At 40.0% G+C, this 27137-nt stretch overlaps 1 protein-coding gene across 11 annotated transcripts in view; it reads right to left on the minus strand.

Moving 5' to 3' along the window:
• The window catches only part of HUWE1 (HECT, UBA and WWE domain containing E3 ubiquitin protein ligase 1), a 168353-nt gene that overhangs the window by 22011 nt on the left and 119205 nt on the right, over positions 1–27137 (minus strand). For 9 of the 11 annotated variants that reach the window (XM_041740584.1, XM_041740587.1, XM_041740585.1 and 6 more), the window contains 21 exons: positions 25756–25908; positions 24180–24307; positions 23877–23958; positions 22664–22840; positions 22063–22222; positions 21417–21775; positions 18765–18960; positions 17136–17303; positions 15915–16060; positions 15443–15509; positions 14290–14504; positions 9152–9363; positions 8528–8710; positions 5745–5917; positions 5246–5394; positions 4424–4499; positions 3490–3588; positions 2769–2902; positions 2413–2581; positions 839–1067; positions 14–192 (listed from right to left, as the gene is read on the minus strand). In XM_041740584.1, coding sequence (XP_041596518.1) covers positions 14–192; positions 839–1067; positions 2413–2581; positions 2769–2902; positions 3490–3588; positions 4424–4499; positions 5246–5394; positions 5745–5917; positions 8528–8710; positions 9152–9363; positions 14290–14504; positions 15443–15509; positions 15915–16060; positions 17136–17303; positions 18765–18960; positions 21417–21775; positions 22063–22222; positions 22664–22840; positions 23877–23958; positions 24180–24307; positions 25756–25908 — 3454 coding nt within the window. The remainder of the gene's footprint in view (positions 1–13; positions 193–838; positions 1068–2412; positions 2582–2768; positions 2903–3489; positions 3589–4423; positions 4500–5245; positions 5395–5744; positions 5918–8527; positions 8711–9151; positions 9364–14289; positions 14505–15442; positions 15510–15914; positions 16061–17135; positions 17304–18764; positions 18961–21416; positions 21776–22062; positions 22223–22663; positions 22841–23876; positions 23959–24179; positions 24308–25755; positions 25909–27137) is intronic. The other 2 variants (XM_041740590.1, XM_041740594.1) reach the window with 2 other exon arrangements.

Consider the following 27137-nt stretch of genomic DNA (forward strand, 5'->3'; position numbering starts at 1 on the left):
CACACAAACTTGCCTGCTTGGCTGGTAGCTGTGCTCTGGTCATGGAAAAAGTCATCCAGCAGTTCATCATCAGATCTGGCAATGATGTGGACATCATCATTGCCTACCAGGAGGCGGGCTCGTCCACGGCTTTGTAGGGGAAGGCTGCTGCTCAGCTGAAGGATGTCAGCAGCAGCAGAAGGACCAAGCAACCTGTAGGGTGATGGTGGGGTGCCAGGGTCACTGTAATTCATAGGGGTCCTGTAATCTGTTACTGCGAGATCCTTTCTGTAACCTCTAGGAAATGTTTAACACTGGATCGTATTAAGCATAAATCTTTTTTTAAGCTTTTATTTAAGTAATCTCTACATCCAACATGGGGCTCCAACTCACGATCCCAAGAACAAGAACTGCATGCTCCTCCGATTGAGTCAGCCAGGTGCCCCACTGAGCATAAATCTTAATTACCTAACTACTCCATCAGTTTGTGAACTTTATTTGGTCTGAGGTTGCATATTATTCCATAGTTCCTGGTAGAGTGAGTGTCGGTGATAATGCCAGGCACTTTGTGAGGGTATAATCTCTCTCTCATGTATCTCCTATTGCCTGTACATTGACCATTAAGGACACCTGTGTCCTTTTCTCTCACTTTAAAATTGTTAATTCCACTAAACTCTAAGCCCGAGGACAGAAATCCTGTCCTGCCTATATTTAAAGTGTCATGTGCTTGGCATATGAGATGCTTGATTGATGCATGTATGTATAGAACATTTAAGCAAAAAGATTGTGTTACACAATTTGGTATTCCCCAAAAGGCCGCACATATAATCCACAAAGAAATGGGACAAATGTAACTCACCTCTGGAGTATAAGAGGAGGGTTGGGCTGGCGGTTCCCAGGGTAATGAACATGAATGGTGTGGCCTGTATTGGCTGTCAGCTGCCTTAGGGTCCTCTGACTGCGCCCGATGCCCTGGGTGAGACGTGTTGTGGAGGAGCCACTGCCCAGTGTCAGAGAACTGTGGTCTGCATGGCGTACCATCAGTGGGTGAGTGGTAGGGATATTTCCTGGGGATGGGGGGATGTCTGCTGCAAGGACAATTTGTAAAGGGGTCAGTGCCAAAAAAATTTCTTCCATGGTTGTTCAAACAGAACCATGTCTCCTGGGCCTTACTTCCTCACACGGAAACCTGAGCTTTGTCCTTTCTCCCTCATTCCCACAACTCATCTATAATCACTGACACTACCATAGCTTACGCCACCATCTCTTACCTAGATATTGCAACAGCCTCCTAAATAGTACCTTCTCCCAAACCATTCTCCACACTATAACCACAGTGATGCTTCTAAGCCCCTCAGAAACATGCTGCTCCCTCCACCTTGAAGACTCCTCTTCCCGTTCTTCACTTGTTCTTTTGTTCTTGGCCCAGATGTCACTTCCTCTGATTCTACAGATTGGCTTAATAATCCTTTAGTCTGGGCTTTCTTACCATACTACAATGTAACGCCTGCTTACTTATACTTCCTAACAGATCATATGCTCCTTTCACGGAAAAGGACTGTTTTTTTACTGCTGTATCCTGAGTACCTAGGAAATAGTAGGCACTCCTCAAATATTGTTTAATTTGCTAAACGAAGGGAGGCTCAACATAAGGAAGACTGACGGAAATCACAAAAATGCAAAGAAAATCACAGAAGGCACCTTGAAAATTATGTAGTACAACCCATTTTTAAAAAAAAAAAAAACTTTTCATTTACAGGTGACAAACTGAGGCTCAAAGAGGTAAGAGACTACTTGGCCAAGACAACAGACCAGAACAGTCAGTATTTTCTGCTATATCATGCTTGTGATTTGGAGTCAAGACCTGCCTTCTCAAGACAGCTTGATATTAAGAACTAGATGCTAAAAGTGAACTTTGACGTTGATGGGGGGGGGGGGGAGAAGGGAAGAGATTCACTCTCTCCTCCGAAAAGATGCGTCCTTGATGAACAGAGTGAATTTGCTCAAATTTACTCCCCAATGCCAAGCTCAAAGGTGTTCATCCAAACTCCCAAGATCCAGTGTTATAGACATAAGAATTATTGATTGCCCTGTCACTGTAGCATGCACATGGGTGCCTGATGCGGTCAGCCTTGGTTTCAGTTAAAAAAAAAAAAAAAAGTTTGAGGCAAATCAGCAAGTTGTCCAGGCTCTAAAATGGCTGCCTGTTTACTGAGGTGGAGAGAACAAAAGCAGCCTCTCACAATTCCTTCTTCTAAGTATACATTTATTGAGAGAGATAGATGGTTTCAGATATCCCTTGCCCCAGGAAGTCAGCATAGGAAAAGAAGTGCTGTAATCAGATTGATAGCTGCTCTGGTTCACTGCTTGGCTTACCCTAGAGAAGGGTATAAGAATCAAGAGGTAAAACCCAGCTGAGCCCCTGTATCTTACTAGCGCTGGAGAACATGTTGTCAAACTCAATGATGAGATCATCCTCCCGGTCAAAGCGCTCAAATCGGACCAAGGGAGAAGCGTTCATATCAGGGTAATCCTCATCCAATTCCATTTCAGAGCCATCGTCGTCATCGTCTTCATCTCCCTCTTCACCTTCATCATCCTCCTTAAGGGGAAAATAGGAGATGGAGAATTGCTGGAGGTAAGGGTTTTCTGAAGTCTGGTGTCATGGCCACATTTGCACATGAGGGAGGGAGGCGCTGAGGCTAGCAACCCAGACTGTTGGTTTTCTCCAGCTCTGTGTTCCCATGGAAGAGGTTGTCTGAACCAACCCAAACACAGTCCCCCCTCACCTGATCATCTTCCTCATCTTCCTCCTCCTCCTCCTCTTCATCCTGACTATCATCCTCATCCTCGTTACTGCCACTGCTGTCCTCTTCCTGAGTGTGCTCCTCCTCATCCTCAGGGTCCAGGATATTCATGGAATCTAAAACAAAGGGAGCACATTGGAGGACTATACTGAGTAGCTAGCAAACAGACTACTGTGCAGGCCAGCAGATTGAGTGGAAAGGCGATGGGATATCTGACTCTAGGAGAGGAAGAACCAGATCTGGGGTGATGTACAGACTTAGTGAGCCAGCCCTGATTTCCTGAGAGTGCCAATCAATGCATCAACACGCTGAGCATGGTGGCTGAATGTGGAGGCTGGCTATAGGGTGGTGCTTCAGGAGCCATGATCTAGGACTTGGCCAACTCTGCTGGTGCCCCCTTGCCTTTCCAGCCCTACTTTGCTATTGACTGCATCCTGTTGGTAAGAGGGAATCTGGAGCGATGATAGCAGGTGGGTGAGAAGAAAGCGAACCAAGTAAGAAGTGACAAACTTTTGGGCAAGCAGTAGTAACATGTTATTTGAAAAACTGGCTGAGGATAAAGTGGATGGTGTATGTCAGCGCATGCAGACAGATGCTTCCTTATTCTGCACATGTGGGCAGCTGCCTCCAGGAAAACCCTAGTGTAGTGTCTGTCAGACGTGCAGGGCAAGAAGGGAGGCCTTTCTGGCCTCGGCACTCTCACCTTCTCGGTTGGCCTGCAAGGTGGAAGCTTGGCTGAGGTTGGAAGGAGCTTCATCCATCAGCACGTCCTCTTGTGATTCATCCTCTCCACTTCTGCTCACTGAAGGTTACAGAGCAGAGCCTTCACTGAACAACAGAGGACTTCCCTTTCCAGATTGGGTGCGCCTAAAGTAGCTATGTACACCCAGCAGATATCCACTTTTTTTTTTTTTTTTTTTTTTGGATGAGGGAGAAGACCTAGGTTCTCTGCTGTCGACTAGCTAGGTGAGCTTGGCCAGTCACTTTACCTGTCTGAGTCTCAGTTTCCTCATCTGTAAAATGGGATGATCACATCTGCCCTGCCAATCCCACTAATTGTGAAGCCACAGAGGATAATGGGTGTGAAAAAGCCTTGTCAAATTTAAGGATACATGTCTACTTCCGTTTATCCTTTGATTTCCTTCATCAATAAAATAAAAACAAGTAACACATAGACCCTTGGAGCCAAGTGACAGTAGGGTACCTTTGCCATTTTCCCTTTGAGTTGAAGGGTCACCCGTAGGGACTGATCACTCTTTTTACACTACTGAGACTCAGAGGCAGAAAGCCCCTGGATTTTGCTGAAGAACTGAAAGGAAAGCGCTTTCTCACCCTACAGCCTCTAAAGCCTCCTCTAGGCTTCCATGAATAAACACTCTTGATGTGCCTGATGTATCATCTATACTGATGGCCACCCCCTTCACCTCCCCCACACAGGCAACGCTTCAAACCTGCCACAGGTCTGTAGATGGTTTGTGAATTTCTCATCTGTAAGACCGTCAACATCAAGACAAGCAGCAATCTAGGCTGGCTATGAGCCCTTAGGCAGAGCTGAGCAAGCAGATGATGAGAAAAAGGGTCCTCCCAAGAGAGACTGAGGCAAAGGAAGAGGCTATACTCAGTTCTGGGGCTCTCACCTATAATTGTACTGTTCCCAGATCCGCCATCCCTCTCAAGCAACTCATCTATCAGGTCCTCCAGCTCATTCTCAACCTGGAGAGAAATAGAACATATATATGGATGCACACAAGTCTATCATTGTGCTAGCATGGAAACCTTAAAAAAAGCCAGCAAGGGAGTATATATTTCTAGGATTATATGTGACAGAGAACGTTGCGTAAACACCACACATTTGGTGCTAAGAGCACAGAAACTACCATGTGCTGCCAATCCACAATCAGACTGTCCTTCAAATGGGTTCATCCCAGTTATCTCAGACCAGGTTAATCATTATACTATCCAGGAATACATGCAGATCTCCTTAGAGCTAGCAGCTTAGGACTATAGGCCCCATTTCTTACCACTGCTACTAGCTCCAGAAATTACAATGCTTTCTTTAGGGTCTTTAGAAAATAGCTGTTTGCATGCTCCAATGAGACCAGGTGCTATAGGTACAACAGTGATGTTAAGGAGTTTCCATTAATGACCAGAGCCAAATAAATCAAAGACCTTGGACCCAAAGGGCTCAGGCCAGTTTTCTACATCCACATTTCACCTATGTCTAAGTTGGGATCTATTCCATTTCATAGCACATGGATGGCATCCTGGCTCTGCCCCCGCCCCTCATTTAATACAATTCAAACACATTTACTGAGCATCTACTACTAAGCATATCATCTGTGCTCCTCTGCAAAACAGACAGCATTGAGGCAAAGATCTAAAGTACTCACCCACCCACACAGCTTGGGGGTTTGGTTCAGCGCCGCAATAGGGGTATGCTGGGTGATCTGCCTCCCTACCTGCATCTCTTGTGAACTGAGCACCTCAGGCTGCCCAGCAATCACCACTGAGTCGGTTTCAGCCTCCCCATCCATGATATCCCCATCTGCCACCTCTGTCTGAGTGACATCATGATCCTCCTCCTGCACTTCTGCTTCCCCAGGCTCGCCTGAAACAATCAACCAACCAGCAAAATAATCAAAGGGTGCCTATGTGCAGGGCACCATGAGGCAAGCATGAAGACAATAACGTTCCTTCCCTGGGCAAGTTTACAAGTTCTCAGAGAATAAATGAATGGGTGACAAAGGAAAAGACAAGGCTACGTGTGAGGATAGCCAAATAAGGCTGCAATTTTAAGGAATTCTTTGTGGGGCAGATTCCCACACCACTATAACAGATCTCTGGAAGGCCAGCAAGTTCCCAGGGAAACAATACCAAGCCAGAACAGTTGTGATGCCATGCCCATAAAAAAGCTATGTCCACCCAGCCAGCTCTCCAGTCCATTGGCTGATTCCCTACCTGGGTCTTGCTGGTTGCTATTGGAGTCCTGAGCAGCTCCTTGGGCATCCTGCTCAGACTTGCTCTTGCTAGAAGCACTCTTGCTGCCAAAAAGGCTACTGGGCTGGTTCACAATCCGGGAAAGTGTTTCCAAAGGCTTCAAAGCAGCATTGACTGTGTTGGCCATGTTTGGACTGAGATAAAGGAAGATACAGAGATGGACTGAGTGCAGAAATCTACACTAAAAGGAACCAACGCTCATTAGAGTAATGACTGATTGCAGGGATGGATGGGGCATGGAGGGTACAAGGTGAGCCTGGGACATCTTGTGCCAGAGGCTTTGAAAAATTAATGGGGTCATTACCACAGGCCAAATTTGAGATAATTGGAGTATCAAAAATAATGATGGTAATGGATTATACTGTTAAATATAAAAAGAATCTGCAGCTACAAGGATACAAACAGGCAGAAGGAAATCTTCACTATAAAAGAATGTCTGCTGGGGCACCTGGGTGGCTTGGCTCAGCAAGGAGCCTGCTTCTTCCTCTGCCACTCCCCATGCTCCTTTTCTCTCAAATAAATAAAATCTTTAAAAAAAGGAATGCCTGTTAATAAACAGGAATGAGACAAACCAGAAATCATTACTTCTCAAATAGCAATGTTAAATGATCCAGGACAGATCACCAATAAATGTTAAAACTATGGAGTTAAAAATCTTCGGGGCATAGAATATTCATATAATCTTCATGTGAACTCAAAAGCATCACCCCATTAAAAACTTATTAAGTACAAAGGGGAAAGCTAACCTTTAACTATGTGATCAAACAATAACAGGGCAAATTAGCATTATGTGTCTCCTGATGTGCTGCACCAAGAAGGGCAAACATCACCTATGTAGTATTAATGCCAAAAAGTTTAACCTGAATCATAAGGAAGCAATTAGACAAGTCCAGATTATGGAATATTCTATAAGACATTTGGCCCTCTAGATTCTTCAGAAACAGTCTTATGTCATAAAAAAATAAGAGACATGTGACAATCAAGTGCAATTAGTGATGCTCATTAGATCCTGGATCAAAACATTCTCCCTCAAGGTATAATACTTGGAATAATTGGGGATATTTCAGTATGAAATACACAGAGTAATGTTACAACAGGAAAATTTCTTAGGCGTGATGATATTCTAGCCACTGTAAAGGAATGTTTATTTTTAGGAGACACATGTTAAAGTATTCAGAGATTAAGCATCATGTTGTTTGTAAGGAACTTCAAATGATTCAGCTCCTAAAAGGAAGGGAGAAGTAAAGCAAATAGAACAGGAATGATAACCACTGGTTAATGTAGATGAGACATACGGTGCTCATTACACTCCTGAGTTAGAAATTTTTAAACTTTAAAAAAAATTTGATGAGCTTCTATCAAAAGGACGAATAAGTTAACTTGAAGAGGCCCCATGGGCCAAAGGTGTAATGAAAAAGAATGACTGCAGTGATCCAAATAATTCAATCACCAATTAAAATAGAAAATGCCAGATAAAAGTTGCATTTGAGGTGGTAATTAACTATTTACCATAAAAATTGGTGACTTAAGAAAAAAAACCCAAAGTTTTCATCCTGCCTTTTCAGGGTAACCACACTCTCCCCTCTTGAACTGGGGCTTTGTCACACAAAAACGCCAGCTAATAATATGTAGAAGGAATGACAGAAATTAGAAATTGTCATTGATAATCTCCAAAGAAATTGGCACAGGAAAGGGTTATCAGCTAGTATTAAGATCATTAATTAGGTATATGGCTGATAGGAAACCAAACATTTATACAGTACCAAAACATTTATTTTCTAGTAAGAAGGGGGAAAATGTAACAGTACAATGATGATTATCACTCTAGTAGCCAATTTTATCATGAATTTTGACAGTTCAAAGAGATGTATCTCTCCATGATAGAATATGATATAAATCACTTATGATATATCCTAACCAATAATTTTAAATTGCTCCACTAAGCCTTTAGCTCTAATTAGAAGTTAATAGAAAACGGAGTAAAGGAACAAGTTAAACAACACTGCAATGGACCAAATCTAGAAGGCAAAACATTTTGTAGGAACAGCAGGCCTGATCACCTCAATAAGTGTTACTAAAAGAAATAAAGATTAAAAAATTAATTAAGCTTCTGAGTTAGAATAAGAGATTCAGAGGACATAACCAGATGTAATAATACAAGGTCTATAATTTGATTCTGGTTTAGACAAAAATTTTTGAGTATGGATTTAGGTATCATACAGGATGAAAATGTGCTTACACAGGGAGATAGGGACTAGTAAAAAAGAAAAAACCCTAACCCAACCCAGGTTATACAACAGCACATTTTAGTAAAAAATATATTTTATATGTGTGTGAAGAAAACCATTGAGAGATACGGTGGTAACAGTGATAATCTGGTGGCAGAAATATTGTCTCTACTAGATTTTTATTCATCTGTATTTCTCATGATACACATCTTATAATAATAGGAGCTTATTTTTTAATTAAGGTGGGGGAAGCTTGGGGTAAAAATTACGCATACAGTCCAACTCTTCAGTTTGCAGCAAATGAGAAAACTATGACCTAAAGAAAGGCAAGTGCCTTGCTTAAAAACCACAATACTAAGGACTCAGGTTCCCATCTATATCCAAACTTTTCCTATCACATCAGGGCTTACTCCTCATCTGGCAAAGATACATAAAATACAAGCAAACAAAGAAATAAAAGCAGCATGACTAAAGAGAGGCCAAAGGCCTGCAGCTGGAAATCAGGAATAATTTTACCTGGACAGGTCCAGGCTGTGAGGCACTCTTGCCAGATCATTAACCAGTCCCTTCTTTAGAAAGAGTCGAATGATGTTGTTCATGCCATTGTGCTGGGTCTTGGCTGTGGCACTGCTGTAGAAACTGGAGGTGGAGGGGCAGGACTCCATGATAGTACTGATGATACACATCACTGCCTGAAGCCTGGGAGAGAAGTTGGACACCTCTATCATATGAATAATGCCTATTCTTTGGCATCTTCACTAACTTGTCTCAGATAACCCTACTGTGCCCTCAGTGTTTCCTTTTGGAAATAACATCTAATCAGATGAGAGCTCACTCCCTGAGTAGTAGCATTCTTAATTTTCTTTACATGTAATATAAAAAATAAGATTGAATAAATAGCCTGCTCAACTTCAAGACTCAGAAATATAATGAAAATATCCCTTTGTTTTCTCTAAGCTGTACACTCCTCCAAATGTACTCTAGGTATTTTGAAGCACTAGAGTGATTTGAGAGGACCAGAGAATATACACAGTGCCAGTCGAACCAGAACTCTTGTTCAAATGCAAGGAATCCCATGGGCAAGGAATAGAGTAAGGGAATGCTACTTGTTATTAGCACTAGGTCAGGCATGGATTTTACCTGGCATGTTTCTCTGTACTCTCAGCCATAGCCAGTGCCCGTCCCAGGGCTGCTTTTACTTCATTCACAAGGGCCACTTGGGCATCTGTGCCACTCCCTGCAGCAGCCAGGCTTGCGAGGAATAGGCGGGCCAGGGCAGGTGTGTCCTTGTCTTCTGCATTCTGGGTATGTGGGAGGAGGTGGTCCAGAACAAAAGCTAGCACACTGCAGTCCTGAAAAGTCATTAAGCAAGGCATAATTATGCCATATTGTTTGCACATCAACAAGGTACGTATACATAAAGTTGATCATTGAAGTCATCCAGTCAGTGATTATCAGGTCCACTTCATAGATGAGAAGACTAAGGGTTAAAGGTACAAGCTAAGCTGAGTAACAAATCTTAGATTTTATGCTTTTAAATCCCATTCATTTCTCACTACACAGTTTTGCATCTTCATTTACACGTCACTTGGCATTTCTTAAAACATTTTTAAGTGTGCTATTTGATAGAACTGTTCACAGAAAACCTATAGAACAGTTAAGACAAGTTCAAGATTTTCACTATCCAAAAAAATGGGTAATCTGAGGCTCAAAGAAACATGGCCTGCACGAAAAACTTAGCCATTGGCAAGGATTCAAATCTTGATTCATAATTGAGTGCTATAATTCCTTCAGTATCCAATTAAATTGTTTTTTTAAAAGATTTTATTTATTCATGAGAGACACACACACACAGAGAGAGAGAGAGAGAGAGAGAGAGAGGCAGAGACATAGGCAGAGGGAGAAGCAGGATCCATGTAGGAAGCCTGATGTGGGACTCGATTCCGGGACTCAGGGATCACGTCCCACATCAGGATCTCTGCGAGGAGCCTGCTTCTCCTTTTGTCTGCCTGTGTCTCTCATAAATAAATAAATAAATCTTAAAAAAAAAATTGTAACATTTACTGATACCTACGATATGCAAAGGGCCCTAGATAAAAATTGGCAGGAGTTGAAAAAGAACCAATATAGTCACAGATATGAATATGCAAAACTATTTAATGTAGAGTTACATAAAATAGCAAAAAAGGCCCAACAGGGGAAGGAAATTAAGTGAGACTTGTTCCTTCTAACAATGTTTTCTGCCCTGGTAATTGCTTATATTAGAAAGGAACTTAGTTCAGGTGTCATTCAAGCAGATTTTGTATCAAAACACATCAACGATTTTGGAATTAACTAGAAAGAGATGATGATTGCACAACACTGAATGTACCAAATGCCACTCAACAATAATAATAAAGTAATAAAAATAATAATAAAAAAGCACTGAAGAATTCTAGAGTCTGGAAAATTAGGTAAGGCGGGCTGGTTAAGATGTAACTATTAGAAATAAAAATTCCCCAGTACTGAACAAAATATAAAATTGTATAAATATGTTATATGAAATTATTAGGAAAAACCTGGAAAAAAAGCCTTGCAATTTGGGAAAGCAGTGTGATTCAGTAAAAAGACTTACATTTGTAATCAGAGATCTGGGTTCCAATTCTAATCCTACTACTCTGTAGCTGATCTTGAGCAAGCTACTAACCTTTCTGAGCCTTTCTACTTCTTCCTTAACGGGAGCAATACCAACAGCCTTCCAGTGCTGAGGTAAAGATCATCAATAGCATTTGTAAAGCCTAGGAGTACCCAGTACCGCAAGGTCATGGAATTAATAATTGGAATTAAATGTCTTATTCCACAAGTAACTACAATTGGCATAATGATTAAAAGCTTTGAAATAAATGCCTAATGTATATTTAATATATGTTACTCCACAAAAGAGTTATATCCAGAATATGTAAAGAATTCAACAGAAAACAAAAATACAAAACTTGGGACAAATTTCACAGAATATCCAATCATGAAATGGGCAAAAGACATGAACAGAAATCTCAGAGAGGAACACATAGACATGGCCAACAAGCACATAAGAAAATGCTCCGCATCACTTGCCATCAGGGAAATACAAATCAAAACCACAATGAGATACCACCTCACACCAGTGAGAATGGGGAAAATTAACAAGGCAGGAAACAACAAATGTTGGAGAGGATGAGGAGAAAGGGGAACCCTCTTGCACTGTTGGTGGGAATGTGAACTGGTGCAGCCACTCTGGAAAACTGTGTGGAGGTTCCTCAAAGAGTTAAAAATAGATCTGCCCTATGACCCAGCAATTGCACTGTTGGGGATTTAGCCCAAACATACAGAGGCAGTGAAACGCCGGGACACCTGCACCCGGATGTTTATAGTAGCAATGTCCACAATAGCCAAACTGTGGAAGGAGCCTCGGTGTGCACTGAAAGATGAATGGATAAAGAAGATGTGGTCTATGTATATGATGGAATATTACTCAGCCGTTAGAAATGACAAATACCCACCATTTGCTTCGACGTGGATGGATCTGGAGGGTATTATGCTGAGTGAAATAAGTCAGTCGGAGAAGGACAAACATTATATAGTCTCCTTCATTTGGGGAATACAAAAATAGTGAAAGGGAATAAAGGGGAAAGGAGAAAAAATAAGTGGGAAATATCAGAAAGGGAGACAGAACATGATAGACTCCTAACTCTGGGAAACGAACAAAGGTGGTGGAAAGGGAGGTGGGCGGGGGGTGGGGATGAATGGGTGAAGGGCACTGAGGGGAGCACTTGATAGGATGAGCGCTGGGTGTTATTCTATATGTTGGCAAATTGAACTCCAAAAAAAAAAAAAAAAAAAAAAAAAAAGTGGGGAGGGGCAGCCCCCGTGGCTCAGCGATTTAGCACCACCTTCAGCCCAGGGCGTGATCCTGGAGACCCAGGATTGAGTCCCACGTCAGGCTCCCTGCATGGAGCCTGCTTCTCCCTCTGCCTCTGTGTGTCTCTCATGAATAAATAAATAAAATCTTTAAAAAAATAAAAGAGCATCCAAATGGCCAATAAAGATACAATGCAATACCACTACAAATCTACTAGATTAGCTAAAGTGAAAAATGAGAAAAATACCAAGTGTTGGCAAGAAGGTGAAACGATCTGAACTCCCATATTCTGTGCTTGGTGATAATATAAATCGACACAAACACTCTGGAAAACTTTTGGTGCCATTTGCTAAAGCTGAAGAGACTAACAATTCTACTCCTAGGCACATACCAGCTAACAGAAATACTTATATAGTTGATCAACAACCTGGGTTTGAACTGTGTGGGTCTATTTTCCTTATGATTTTTAAAATAACATTTTGTTTTCTTGGGATGTCTGAGTGGCTCAGTGGTTAAGCGTCTGCCTTTGGCACAGGGCGTGATCCTGGAGTCCCGGGATCAAGTCCCACATCGGGATCCCTGCATGGAGCCTGCTTCTCTCTGTGTCTCTCATGAATAAATAAAATCTTAAAAATTTTTTTTCCTTTTCTCTAATACATATAACCACACAAAATATGTGTTAACTGCCTAAACCTTCTGGTCAACAGTAGGCTCTAGCAAAGCTTTTGGGGGGGTCAAAAGTTATATGCAGATTTTTCAATTGCATACATGGGGGGAAGGGGGTGTCGGCACCCAACACCCCCAAATTGTTCAAGGGTCAACTGTGTATATTCACTAAGACATGTATAAGAATGGACTGTATGTAGCAACACTACTTTTAATGCCCATAAATGGAAAACTACCCGACTATCAGTACTAGAATGGATAAGACTGTGTTACATTCATACAATGAAACTCCATACAACAAATAAAGTTACAACCACACACAAAAATGAATCTTGCCAACATCTTAAACAGAAGAATTCAGACACAAAAGAGTACATACTATAAGATTCCATTTATATGATGTGCAAAACCAATCTATGGCAATAGAACTCAAGATAATGGTGACTTTATGGAAGCTTAAAGGGGAGGGGGAGATGTACAAAGGCATGAAGGGGTAAGCTTTTATGGAATTTGTAATGTTTTAATTTGGGTAATGGTCACCCAAGAAAACTGATGAATCATTCAGGAATTGTGTATTTTTGTATGTATTTTAAAAACTCAGATTAAAGTCAAAATAGCTTTAAAAATGGCAGCTGCTTTCATTTTCTTTGCCTGCAACATTATTGCCTCCATTCCACTCTCAAACCCTTTACTGCTTACTAACCATAAAATTACAATGTGACACCCCCCCCCCAAACAAGGTCACTTTATGAAAAAAACCTCCCTGGGCACTCCTTTGACGTATATGGGAACATGATCTAGTCTCTTAAACATGAGAATTCCGTATCTATATCAGGACATATAAAATATGACTTCATTCTTTCTCATAGCTCTGATAGACATTTAGGGTTTCCTTATATCTTATATCACCAATCTAATACCACATCAGATGTCTCTGCACAGGTGTGAATACATCTGGAAGATAAATACCCATATTCTTGCGTATTTGTCTTATTCTACTGTCTCCTAGATGCCCTTATGTAAATGAACCACAGATACCTTTCAAATTCTACCTTTTTCTCTTCAAACCATTTCTTCTTCTAACATAAAAGGAATAGAAAAACATAAAACAGGGGATCCTTGGGTGGCTCGGAGGTTTGGCGCCTGCCTTTGGCCCAGGGTGTGATCCTGGAGTCCTGGGATCGAGTCCCAAGTCGGGCTCCCGGCATGGAGCCTGCTTCTCCCTCTGCCTGTGTCTCTGCACCCCCCCCCCCCCGCCCCCGGTCATGAATAAATAAATAAATCTTAAAAAAAAAAAAAGAAAAACATAAAACAAACATCTCCGAGTCCCTGATTTTGTCTTCATCTTCCAAGTCAAATTCTTGTCCATTTCTACCTTTAAAACATCTCTTCAACTCACCCATTTGTTCCCCTGCAACTTCACCAAGATCCTGTATACCCTAGATTGGTATCTATATCAGATTCCTAATTGGTCTGACCCCTAATCTTGCCTTCTGCAGTTATCTACCACACTGCCAACCAAGTGATTTTCTATAAAACAAATTAACAAATGGCACCAACGCACTCCTTGTAATGAGCCTGACAGCACCACATCAAGGGAAAAAGCCTAGGTTCTTCAATCTATCTTAAGAGGCCTCTGCCTGGCAACACTGGGCACAGGTTCCTAGCAAAGTGTCTGACACATTTGTATCCAAATGTCAACAGTACAAAATCTTATGCAGATTGGAAATATTACCTCTTTAATCAGCTCAGACTGGCCCACAGTGTAGCTGTAGTTGGCAATCAGGGTAGCAATACCAACATAGGACCTCACCAACTCTGCCAGAAGACGAAGAATAGTGGAAGTGGGCATTAAAGGTTTGCTGCCCTTGCCTTTCTGTTTGCCTTCCTCGGAGGCCCGGTCCCCTTCTTTATCTTTCTTCCCATCCCGGGACTCCTCTGGAGTTGATGCTGTTGAGAAAGAGCCAAACTCTGGTTCAATTTCCCTGAAATATTGGCACACATCAAGCCTTATGTGCAAAGAGAATACTACTTCTGCTCCACTTTAGGACACTGGTAACAAACTGAACGTCCTCCTCTTCATAATGCAGTGGACGGACAGATAGAACGACCGGTCTCAAACATAATATGTGGATACAGTACAGCAGGGAGACTATGTTTACATATCATCTGTCATTCCCTTCCTTTTACACATACTTTTATGCTCCAGAAATACTGTACTAATAGTTCTCCAAAGATATCATACGTACTCTTTTACCTCTTCCATCCCATGTCTCCCTGGCACACATTTACTTATCTAGCTTAGCTCAAAAGCTTATCTCCTCTATAAATGCTTTCCTGTTTCATCCAGGAATACTGAGATGCTATTATATCATGTGCCCACTATACCTTATCCCAGCATGCCTCCATTTCAGCAGTTATATTAAGTACAATGTCTGCTTGCTTAGATCTCAAATATCTTCCCTATCCAAGAAGCAGTAGCTCTTGGAAGGTAACTTTAGAATTGCTTCCACGTGACATTTCTCTAATTGTTGGCTAGGCAGCCAATGGACTCTGGGGACACTGCTAGAAGGCAAGAATCCACCACACAAATCTTATAGCTAGAATTGTGTCACTGGCACCAAAGTTCTATAAGCCAGCATGAAAGCTAACAAAAGAAATATATAGGGTGGTTTAAAGAGTAGATCTAAAGGGTCTTACCATAGCAACCATTACTTGGTTGGTTAAGTCACAGTTCTATTAATTTTAGCATATAGAAACCCTTTACTTACAGAACACTGAGCTCACCCTTGAGAAAAGTTCACTCAGACAAGTAAATGCAACGACAATTATGCCTATATTCCCATAGCCCCTGCCCAGGATAAAAGAGGGCAAAAGTAAACCATTACCTTCTCCTTGGGATGTCCCAGATGTGGAAGTCTCAGTGGAGGCACCATCTGCAGCAAAGACTTGACTCTATGGAAGAAGAGTACTCTTGAGCTATTACTAATTTCAAAGACAGTTATCCCTAAATGACAGGATCCCTTCCCAGCATATTCTGAATGCTACAGGTTCTCTTTTTGGCTGATCTTTTAACCACCTTTACCTGCTATGTACTATAATCTGTGGGAAGCCATTATAAACAGTGATTGGGATATTGGGGAACTGGGACAGGGGAAAATGAGAATGAAAAATTTTAAGGAAACATTTCCAATCCAAAGAGAGAAAGATCCCAAAGACACCCTAAATTTATCTTCATTCATAGGCAACAGATAATTTACAGGTACATAGAAATTAATACTTTGATATTTCCCTGGCATAACCCTAAATATGGAGAACACACAGTTATCAAAAGGATGTAGGAGTTTGGAATTTACTTACATTAATGGAAAAGCCTGACTGGGTATCAAAGTCACTGCTCTGGCGAGTAAGTGACCGGTACTGTTGGTATACATCATCACCCATGTCTTGTAGGAGTTGGCCAACCTCCTGGGTCATACCTCCAGGTTTAGGGTCAGATTTCTCTGCTAGAAAAAACAAAACTTGTTTGTAACTGTGCAATGTTAAACCGTATTGGGCAGCATGATCAACTTCACTCGAACTTACTATGACTAGTTATATAGTGATATTGCTAGGCTTTCACTTAAGAGGAGAAATGTAGTATAACCAAGACAGCTTGGTTGAGAGGCTTATTCTTTCACTGCCTAGGTTTTGTGACTGCAGGCAATTTACTTGGTCACTTCAACTTTCCTAAGCTATCAATACTAAGCTTAAATGAACATACCCAGTATTATGCCTAATGCAACAGAGGTCAATAAATAGTTGCTCTAACTATACAGCTAAATTATTTTTTGGGGTGGGGGAGGATATATAAGGTGAAGTGAGGGTTATATGGTTATGGATCAGAGTGCTGAATGGATGAAAAGTACCAAAGACTCAGATTTTTTTGACTTATTAGACTATATTCATCAATTTTTGGTAATGTTATGGGACCTATCAAATAAATATGTCCTAAAAAAATCCAGAAGGATATGACTGGAATGAAATCTTAAGTTCCAAGTAATTCATTCATGACTTTCCCAGTACTTACAAGCAACACTTAGTTAAGAATAAAGGTGGATTGGGATGGCGCTCTCAAAGGTCAGAAAGCCTAACCACTCCTCTAATACTGATTCCATTTTTTTTTTGAAATAAAGATGCTTTTGTTTCTGAGAATGAAAACAGAGACTCCTTGGTATTTATTTTTCTGCTCACAAGATGCCATTATGTCCTCTTTAACCATTGTTTATTCTTCCCTGTATGGGATGGTCTCTCATATGTCAGCATTCTCCTCATCTTTATCATTCAAGACTTATTTCAGAAATCACTTGTTCTAAGAAACTTTCCTACATGTCTCACCTCTACCAGGTCAGGTACCTTGCTCTAGGGCTCACCACTACCTTTGCCATCTGTCAGAATGGATGACCATTATTTTTTTCAGAAAAGTGCATCATCATAGGTCTTATTCATCTTGATTCCCATCACATGGATACATGCTAAGACTTAAGTTGGTTGAAAGATCCAGGAAAGTGCCCAGCCTCCTGAGGTACAGTAGCTACATACCTTCCTCTGGAGCATGGTATGCAGCTAGGGCATTCAGCATATCATAGATCACTTCCTTGATAGTATCAGGAATGACAGGCAGAGGCGAGGGCTTCAAAGGGGTTGTCTTCACCAGCTGTACAGCATTAGGACCTTTAATTCTAAGATTCTCAAATTCATCATCTGAAGCTAAGCCAAAGTGAGACAGAGAAAAATCAGTCAATAGTGAACCAGTACCTATTGATAAAGACTCAGAAGGAGGCTTGTGTAACACACAAGCTTAGGACAGAAAGCCATTTACAAACAATGCTCAAGTTGCCTACTAGAATATCTAGCCTTTACTTTCCCTAAATCCAATAGGATTTATTATAGTAGTACCAAATAGTAAGAGTACAGGCAAAAAAACCCCAAAACCCAAAATACAAAAACAAAGAAGTACACGGGGCTCCTGGGTGGCTCAGTTGGTTAAGTGTCTGATTCTTGATTTTAGCTCAGGTCATGATCTTAGGGTTGTGAGATTGAGCCCCGTATCGGGATCGAGGCTCAGTGGGGAATCTGCTTCTCTCCCTCTCTCCCCCATACACATTCTCTCAGATAAATAAATAAATCTTAAAAAAAAAGAGTGCAAGCTTTGTAGTTGGGGAAATTTGTATTTGAACTCTAGTTCTCTTATAGGATCATGGCCAAATTACCTTAACAAACTTTAATTTTCTCATTCCTAGAATTATTTTTTTCAGTCCTAAAATTTGAAAATTAAATGAGGTCATACATGAGAAATGCCCAGCACAGAGGGCCAGGCACATATCTGGGGCTCCCAAGAGAATGAGTCCCCTTCTCAATCTACCTTTTATTTTAAAAAGAAAACCCACAACCCTACAGCAAAGTTTTAAGGTTTGTATAACAAACACCCATATACTTTTCATCTAGAATCATCATTTGTCTACCCATAAGTATGTTTATTTACCTGTACTTCTTAAGATTAAGGATTATTTTTCTACATAACCACAATACCATTGTAATACCCAAGATACTTAACACAGATATAATTATCTAATGCGTAGTTAGTATTCACATTTCTCCAAATGTCTTTATCTGGATCCAAAGTCCCATCAAGGTTGGTAGTTCTTTCTAGTTTCCTTTTATCACCTAAGAGAACCTTGCATTTTCCCCCCTTTATGACATTAATATTTTGAAGAGTCTAGGTCAACTGTCTTATAGAATGTCTCACAAACTTCGCATTTAATTGTTTCCTCATATTAAATACAGGCTAGACATTTTGAGCAAGAACATACAGATGATACTGTGTACTGCTTACTGCATCATGTGAGTCACATGTCCACTCGTCCCTCAATTACCACTCTGTGTGTAAAACATTCATGTTGTATGTAAGCTCTGTAGTCACACCATGACAAATTCTTTGAAGGCAAGGACTAGACCGAATGAGGCCTTGGTATCTCTGGTAGGAATTACCACAGGGCAAGTAAGAAGCTACTGAAGTACCTCTGAATTGGCCCACATAACCAATCCAGTCAATGTCAACACTTGCCTAAGGAGGCTTTCCAAGTTATAGATCTCTTCACAGAAAATCTCTGGGGTTATACTAGGCTATAAACTTCAATGTCTTAAAGGCCAGGAAAAGTGGAAACTCACCAGTTCCTGAGCCTCGAGGGGCTGGAAGGGCAATGCGGATACAGCAGTTGGCTACTTCTGTGAAAATGTCTGGATTGCGGCATGCAGCTGGCCCAAGGACACGAAGGATGTAGTTGATCTCCCGAGAACCAAGGCTGCCAGATACAACGCCAGAGGTAGTGCTACCAGCTCCACTTGTAGCTGCTGAGCGAACCACCTAGTAAAGAGAGGAAGAAACTCTGCTGATTAAAGACCACTTTCTAAAAATACAATTGCTTTTAAGGAAGAGTTACCAAGGATCAAAATACTATCCAAACTGCCTCAAGACAGTGGATGACAGCTTTAGATTTTAGAGAAAAGATGTACTTGGTCTTTTAAGTCCCATTCCTTTCTGATTCAAAATATGTGGCTTATAAAAAAAGTTACAGCATTCAGCATATCCCCAGACTATCAATTATTATACCAGATGGCATGTGATCTTCATAGAAACTGAGAAATGTATCTAGACCACTGATCATCCATCTAAAAATTCTAGCTCTCACATATTAAGCGTCAGCTCCTAGAGTTCCCAAATGCTGCTCCAATTTTAAACCAAAATGGTTCAAAATCTAAAAATATGCAATACTGATACCCACTTAGTGTTTAACAAAATTAAATGTTTTCTTTATGCCTCAAAGTCTATCATCAGTCTCAGATAGACACATGAAATATTCAACTGTTTACAGATTGTTTGCTCTGACACTACAGGGTTTATACATCATTACGCTTTCAGCCTTCTTATAAAAGGACTCATCAGTCAATGGAAAATACAGGAAAGAACAACAACAAAAAAAAACTCCACTGTATTTTCCATTATTTATTCCTTTGTGAATTATGTTCACAAAGACGAACATCTTTTGGAATTTTAATGCTTTTCTTATCAAATCAGTCATGCTCTTTAAGTTTAGCATAGCCCCTTTATCTTGCCTGTAAGGCTACAATTATAAGCTCTCATTTTTTAAATACAGAGAAGTTTAATTTCACTATAAAGAATGTGCAATAACTTAATTATCTAGTCCTCTACTGGACATTAGATCTCATTCTTGTTATTACAACCAATTCTACAGTGAACATTCTTTTTCATGTACCTCGGCATACTTGACTTTAATTATCAAATAAATTCTTAGCCATAGAGTTTCTAGGTCAAAGGATATCTTAAACTGACAGTACCAAATTGCCCTCCAATGTGGCTGCACCAATTTCCACTCCTACCATAAGTAAGAGTATGCCTGGTTGTCCACACCCGTACCTGCAATGGATATTATCAAGCATTTACATTTTGCCAACTTGATACGTTAAAACTGCCACTGAGTTTCCTTTGCTCCCCACACCCCCAAATATAATTAAGCTTAGAAAGTTCTCTCATCCAACAAGAACCTGTACTTTTTTCCTAGCAATTTTTAAGTTGTACAATCTTACACATTTTAAGTATTTTTAAGTCAGAATTCTATCTTATATAGTGTTTCCTCCCTGTTGGGCAGTCTCTTGCCCTTGGATTAGTGTATATGCAGCTTTTGATAGCACTCCTTGATTTTGCTAACGTCAGATGAAATCAAATGGGCTGGGTAAAGAACTGTCTGAAGAATGTGAGATGTATACTCACACACATGTAGAAGTATAAAGTGGTACCACCTTTCTGACAAGCAAGTTAAAAAAATTCATACATTTTGATCCAATTTCTAGGAATCCCTAAGAAAAAAAATTTTAAATGCGATAAAGCTATGCACAAAAATGCATATTGCAACACTACTTATAAATGTGGGACACAGTATCCTAAGAGAGAAAAATGAACTCCAATAATATTCACTTGATGACTTGACAAAGAATTAGGAAGAAATAAGACATTTGTCTTCCCTACTTCTCCTCAAATGGCTAAATGTTAATGTTAAAAACATTTTCATTTTGGGATGTCTAGGTGGCTCAGTGGTTGAGCACCTGCCTTTGGCTTATGGCATGATCCCCGGGTCCTGGGATCGAGTCCCACATTGGGCTCCCTGCAGGTAGCCTGCTTCTCTTTGCGCCTAGGTCTCTGCCTCTCCCTGTAGGTCTCTTGTGAATGAAGAAATAAAATCTTAAAAAAAATTTTCATTTTTTCTAATTGCATTGTCATTTCGTCCACTGCTTTATATTTCCTAAAAATAAATACATGTCTCATAGTTTTCTGATCTGAATAATGGTTATCTGTAGAGAGCTTATTAAAAGTGTCTAGCATTTCATAAATATTTCCAAAACTTTACTACTTTTACAACATTCCAAAATACAATGTTTGGAAAATAGGCTCATGGGTAAACATAGGAGAAATGCTCCTATAAGGTAATTAGCTTTAAGACATGAACTTAGCAGAAGTTAAGTTCCTCATTAACAGTTTTTAACTCAAGAAATTTATATTGCCAGAGAAGACTTTATAGGTATGATTCATTACTATAGCAGATTTAAGGATAGAAAAATATGTTCTATTTAAAAAAAGTCACTCAATATGACAATCTACCATACCTGAGTACATAGCTGGGAAAGTTTGCGACAAAGTACGGTCTATGTATCTAGCTACATATATACACCCTATGAAGAAACAGAAATGTATCTGTGTGTGTGTGATATAAAGCTAAACTAGCTTCTGACACCAAAAAGACTCACCTTTTCCATAGTATGACGGAGGGTGCAGGGATCCTCAATGATGTGTCTTAAGAGAAGGGTGACGAGGGGAGTAAACCCATTGAAGCCTGAGCTCTGGGTCAAATTCAAGATCATGCGGGTACTCTTTAGCTCTGCAAACATCATGGCGTATTTGTGGTCTCTGGTGAGCCTCAGGCAGAGACGAAGGGTGGCATGCAAAGTGTCTGGGTCCACAGGGACTCCTAGCATGCTCACGCAGGCTCGGATTAAAACAGTCACCATATCCTCTGTCAGGCCCTGGATCAGGATCTCCCCAATTTTTGTTTCTTCCAGGCTTGTCTCCTTTTCAGTATTTGTATTCTCTAGGGCCAAAGGAGTATCTACAAATAAGGAAATAAGAGTTCAGACAGTTTAACTTGACGTTTCTTCCCACATCTTTCCCTCATAGTCAGGTCAAGCACCTGGGTCCTATTAAGAGAAACATACAAAACACCAATTCTAAGACCAGATTAAAGAGCGTATAAAAAGGACTGTGTATCTTTAAGTCACCAAGCAATCTGATGGATTAAAAGAATCACTCATGAAGAATTTGGCCCAAATTAAAGTCATAAAGGCATATTAAAGTTTATGTAACATTCTTGAGAGATTCAAAATGAAAAGTCCATACCATTAGCTTTATTTTCTTTACGTTTGATATCCATTTCTTTATTTTCTTCCAGTGTCTTCTCTAGTTCCTGTCCATTGCTATTTTTCGAGTTTTTATTCAGCCGTGGTACCCTCAGGAGAGTCAACATTACAGGGCGCCGGTTCCCAGTTTCTTCATTAACCTAAAAATTGAAGATGGCAAAAAACACTCTACAAAAAAAGGAAACTATAGAGGGTTGGAAATGCTGTAATAGGAAGGAACCCTGGCAATTTATCCCATCCCTATCATTTATAGAGAGAAAGCCTGAAGGTCCCCAGAAGGAAAGTAGGATACACAAAGGCCCTATAACAAACTGGAAACTTTCCAGTAGAGCAGATACCATCTATAACACTTCAAGTCATTTCTGGGTGGGACAATATCAAACTGCCAGACTGACTCATGGTCTCACTATGACTTTAGGAAGACTGAGTTCTCTGGAAATTATACCCTAAATTTAGTAGCGGTTAATAGTGCTTCTTAGAACAATGTTAGGCTTATTGGTTCAGGAAGAAGCAAATCAAAAGGTACACCCAATACCTTACCCTCTTTTCAATAAAGCTTATGGCACGGAGGGAGCATGTACCTGCACCATTGTAGTGAACTGGACAGTGTATCTTCTTCGGCCTGCAGTGAAACGTACACTTGTCTCTCCAGATTTCCAGGCAGAATCAATAGTGCTGTTGTTGCTTGCACTGTAACTACACCAACGCCCAGAGCGGTCATCAAACCAGCGCCAGTTGTTGTTGTTGGACTGTAGATACTAAATATAAGAACACAAAATTTCTTTGTATTTCATACAAGGTTGGTTGTTAGAAAAAATAGTAACTTCATCTGTTCACTGCTAAAGCTAACCCAGGAAAAAGAAGTAACACCAAACATTTAATGAAATTTTGAGAGCCTAGAAAAGTTTTTGTATGCATTAACCCTCAAGTTCCTGAGCCTCTCCATAGGCACAAAACCCTCTACACCCTTGTTCTGTAATCCTCAGCTTTCATTTTGTTTCCAACTGTTTTCTACAAACGGGAAACACTTAGATGTGCAGGAACAAAATTTCTGTTTCTGAGAAAGCACTCAGATAATGTATCATATATAAATTTCATATAAAGAGCCACTTGGCTTAGGGCACCTGGGTGGCTCAGTTGGCTAAGTGTCTGACTCTTGGTGTGCTTAAGATTCTATCTCCCTCTGCCTCTCATCACCTGCTCCAAAATAAAATAAGCAAACAAACAAATAAAGTAAATAAGTAAGTAAGTAAATAGATAGATAAATACAATCTTAAAAAAAAAAAGGAGCACTTGGCTTTTGGAGGAACTGCTGCACACTCAAGTCCTTCACATAAAAGCCACTCTCTCCTCTGGAGATAGCTCATTCCTTTAACATTTACTTCCAGGTAAGTTCTTGGGCCCTTTAGCAAGTAGCTCCACAAAACAATAATTCTAACTCACTAATAAAAAGAGAAATCTAGAGCTACTGAGATCCCTCAAGAGTTTATGTCTTGGGCAGCCTGGGTGGCTCAGCGGTTTAGCACTGCCTTCAGCCCAGAGTGTTATCCTGGAGACCCAGGATCGAGTCCCACATCGGACTCCCCACATGGAGTCTGCTTCTCCCTCTGCCTGTGTCTCTGCCTCTCTCTCTCTCTCTCTCATGAATAAATGAATAAAATCTTTAAGAAAAGGAGAGATTTATGTCTTGATCAGGGAGCTTTCTTCTGGTTCTCTACCACTCTTCCATATTCTCTTCTGGTTTATTCTTGCCTCGAGAAACTAAGTAGCTTTTATCAACTATATATTACGTACCTTAGTCATTTGGGCTCTCCTTTTAGAGGAGATGGCTGTCTTTTCATAGAAATCTATCAGGAGCAACACTGGGGTGATCCACCTAAAACAGAAGAAACGATTTACTGAGAAAGCCAGAAACGTGCACAATATGGGAAAACTTATCTTGATTTCATTAGGCACCTCAACTATTTTCAAAATACAAAAGATACCTAAGATTTGCCCCATACATACTCCAGAAAAGTGCCTGATTCAGGCCCTTATGCTTTAGGGCCCAAGTCTGAGGGGAAGAGAAGTGAAACCAGGTAAGATACAGTCACTCACTTTGGGGTCTGGACCTCCTTTTGCTCCTTGGCGGCCTGTAGGCAGGGCTGAACCACTTCCAAGAGTTTGATTAGGACATTAAGGATGCCACTAGATTCAACCACCCAGGCACAAGGTAGCTTCAATTCCTAATTGATCAAAGAAAAAAAATACCAACTTCTAATCAGTATTAAGGATTAGCACAGTATAGGAAAACAGAGGTGAACTCTAAGAGAACTGGCTGAATTCAAATTCCACCTCCACCACCTACCAACTGTATGATCTGAGTTTTTTAGACCCTCAGGGGTCACAGGAAATAGTAAGTTATAGCTCCAATGTTAATTGTGGTGATTCCATGAAGTGTGTGTGTACTTTTGCTCACACTCTCAACACAGTACCTGGCATGTTAATATGGAAACTATTAGTATCATTAATATCATTAAGAACTGTCGTCTAGGTATACAGTCTTAATTATGTTGAAGTTGAAAAGCTTCTTATTTACAGAGAGTGTTTGTCTTCTTTCTAGAAGGATGGAATAATTAAACAGTAATAATTAGTAGTTCCCCTATAGGGCCTACACTAATTAAAGTAGTTCCTTTATAGGGGCTGTACTGGAAGTAATTTAAATGTCCAACAACAGGCAATTACTTAAATAAACTAGCAGACACCCAAAAGATAGAATGTATACATGACTTGTAAAATATTCGTAATACTGAGAATATAGGATATAAAAACTTCTAAATGGTCTGATCCTAATTGTTTAAATGCATAGGAAAAGGACTAAAATATAAGACTGTTACTAGTGATTTTTAAAAAGAGGGTTCATGAGTGATTTCTCTTCATATTATACTGTTATTGAGGACCTCTAGCATGCAGTACTTTGCAATCTTTCCCAGAAGTACCTATTCACAAGTGCTGTAACAAGAATCACCACTTCCATCAAAAAAGGAAAGCCAAGACACACAATTTGACAAACATATATTGGACTTAATCTCCTCAGTTGTTGTAAAGGATTTTCTCCATTAAATTCAGCTTTTACCATTAAACATGAGCTACAAATGAAGAGTCACTTGTTCAAGGTCAGTTGCCTAATTCCCATGTTGGCTGGAACAAGAACATGTCCTGGCCAAACCACTCTTTTGCTTAAAATAATCTGAATGACCAGGTATGAAGGAAGAATCAGATTCTATCTGATGCCTGTTATCATTTCCACACCTGACCCTGGTTTCCAGTTAGGTTTCTTCAGAGAGGCCCAAATTATTCTACAACTATACTATAATAGTCATTCTAGAAACCTTTAAACATCCCATCCTCTAAGACATAATTCAATTAACACTTATTCTGAGAAGCCCTTTTCTCACCCAGAAGTGATGCATTTGCCCTTCTCTTAAACTCAGAAAAAATTTTCTGTATTATTTATGTGGCACAAAACATTGCATTTTGTACTTAATTACATGTCTTACAGCCTATCACAAACTGTGGACTCATGAAATGCAGGTATCATGCCTTACATTTCTACCTTCTTCAAGGTCTCAAATGGTAGGTGTTTGATAATTCTTTAAGGATGAATCACAGAAACCAAAAAACCTATTCTTACCTCAAAAAGCAGTGTTAAAAGCAAGATTCTAGTAGCCAAATTGGAGGCTTGGGGCAGGGTGGCCATCTGACTGATCCACTCTGACACAGTTTTTGTGTCACTTGTTGTCAGGGGAAGAGCAGCTTTGATCAATACATCAGCAGCTTCCCATACCTACAAAGGCAGAGAAGGCCAAGTCAGGTAACTGTAGATAAGAGTATGATGAGATTTGTCAAAACATTCTCAACCTTATAAAATACTCCCTCCACCCTCAACACATTGGCTGAAGGAGGGTGAGTAAATAGTAAAATACTATAGGGATTTAGTGTATCAAAAGATGTATGCTATAAAAGTACCTCTAAAAGAGGGTTTTCTTAGGCTAGATTATAAGCAGCTAGTAAGTTAAAGGAAATGAGTATTTTAAAAATTTCTAGAGAAAAAAATTCTAGTACAGAGTCAAGCCTACAAAGGTTCTACCAACTTACACTTCCGTCAACAATCTTTTACTACATCTGTCCCAGAACTATCATTAAAAACAAAAATAAACCAGAATGTTAGAAATGTTAGTCTTGCTTTAGTTTGCATGTTAAATTTCTTATTAACTTGACATAATTGGTCTTTTCTAAGTTTTAGTTTTCTTAAAATCAATTCTGTAAGCTCAAGCTCTTTAACATAAAGATAACTAAACCTGGGTCTTATCTTGTGAAAAAAAAAGAAAAAAGGTTTATACAGTTTGCCTTTCACTTTTGTGGTATTTCCATACACTGAAGTTATGCTTTTATAATACATCACTTTTTACCTTCTTTCTCTGCTTTTTGACTTTAAAAAACACGTAAGACAAGATTCCAATGATTTAAAAACATGAATAGTAAGGGCGCCAGGGTGGCTCAGTCAGTTAAGTGTCTGACTCTAGATTTTGGCTCAGGTCATGATCTCAGGGTCATGACATGCTCAGCGTGGAGTCTGCTTGAAATTCTCTCTCCTTTTCTCCCTCTGCTTGTGCTCGCTCTCTTTAAACAAAAATCTTAAGAAATAAATAGAAAAAAAAGTAGTAAATATGACTAAAATATTAACTTTGTGTGGGGATTTAAAATAATTTATTGCTTGTCTATTCCTACAATTAGTATACATTAATTTTTTAATAAGGAAAAACACTGTTTAAAAAAAGACAAATACTAGGTCACAGCTATTCATTATGAGGAGGGCTTTTTTTGTCGAAGTGGCTATTACACAGGAGAGGGAAAATAAAACATTTATTCACTGTTAGTCCATGGGACCTAACTTGGTTCAAGAGTGAGACACATTTAGGACATTTGGGATGAATTCACAGTAGGAGATGCCTAGTAAAAGAGAGCTTTGTTTTTTGCTTTCAAAAACATTTTTTGTGAGGTAGTTTATTCACA

This window comes from Vulpes lagopus, chromosome X (assembly GCF_018345385.1).
Source record: "Vulpes lagopus strain Blue_001 chromosome X, ASM1834538v1, whole genome shotgun sequence".
NCBI classification, from domain to species: Eukaryota; Metazoa; Chordata; class Mammalia; order Carnivora; family Canidae; genus Vulpes; species Vulpes lagopus.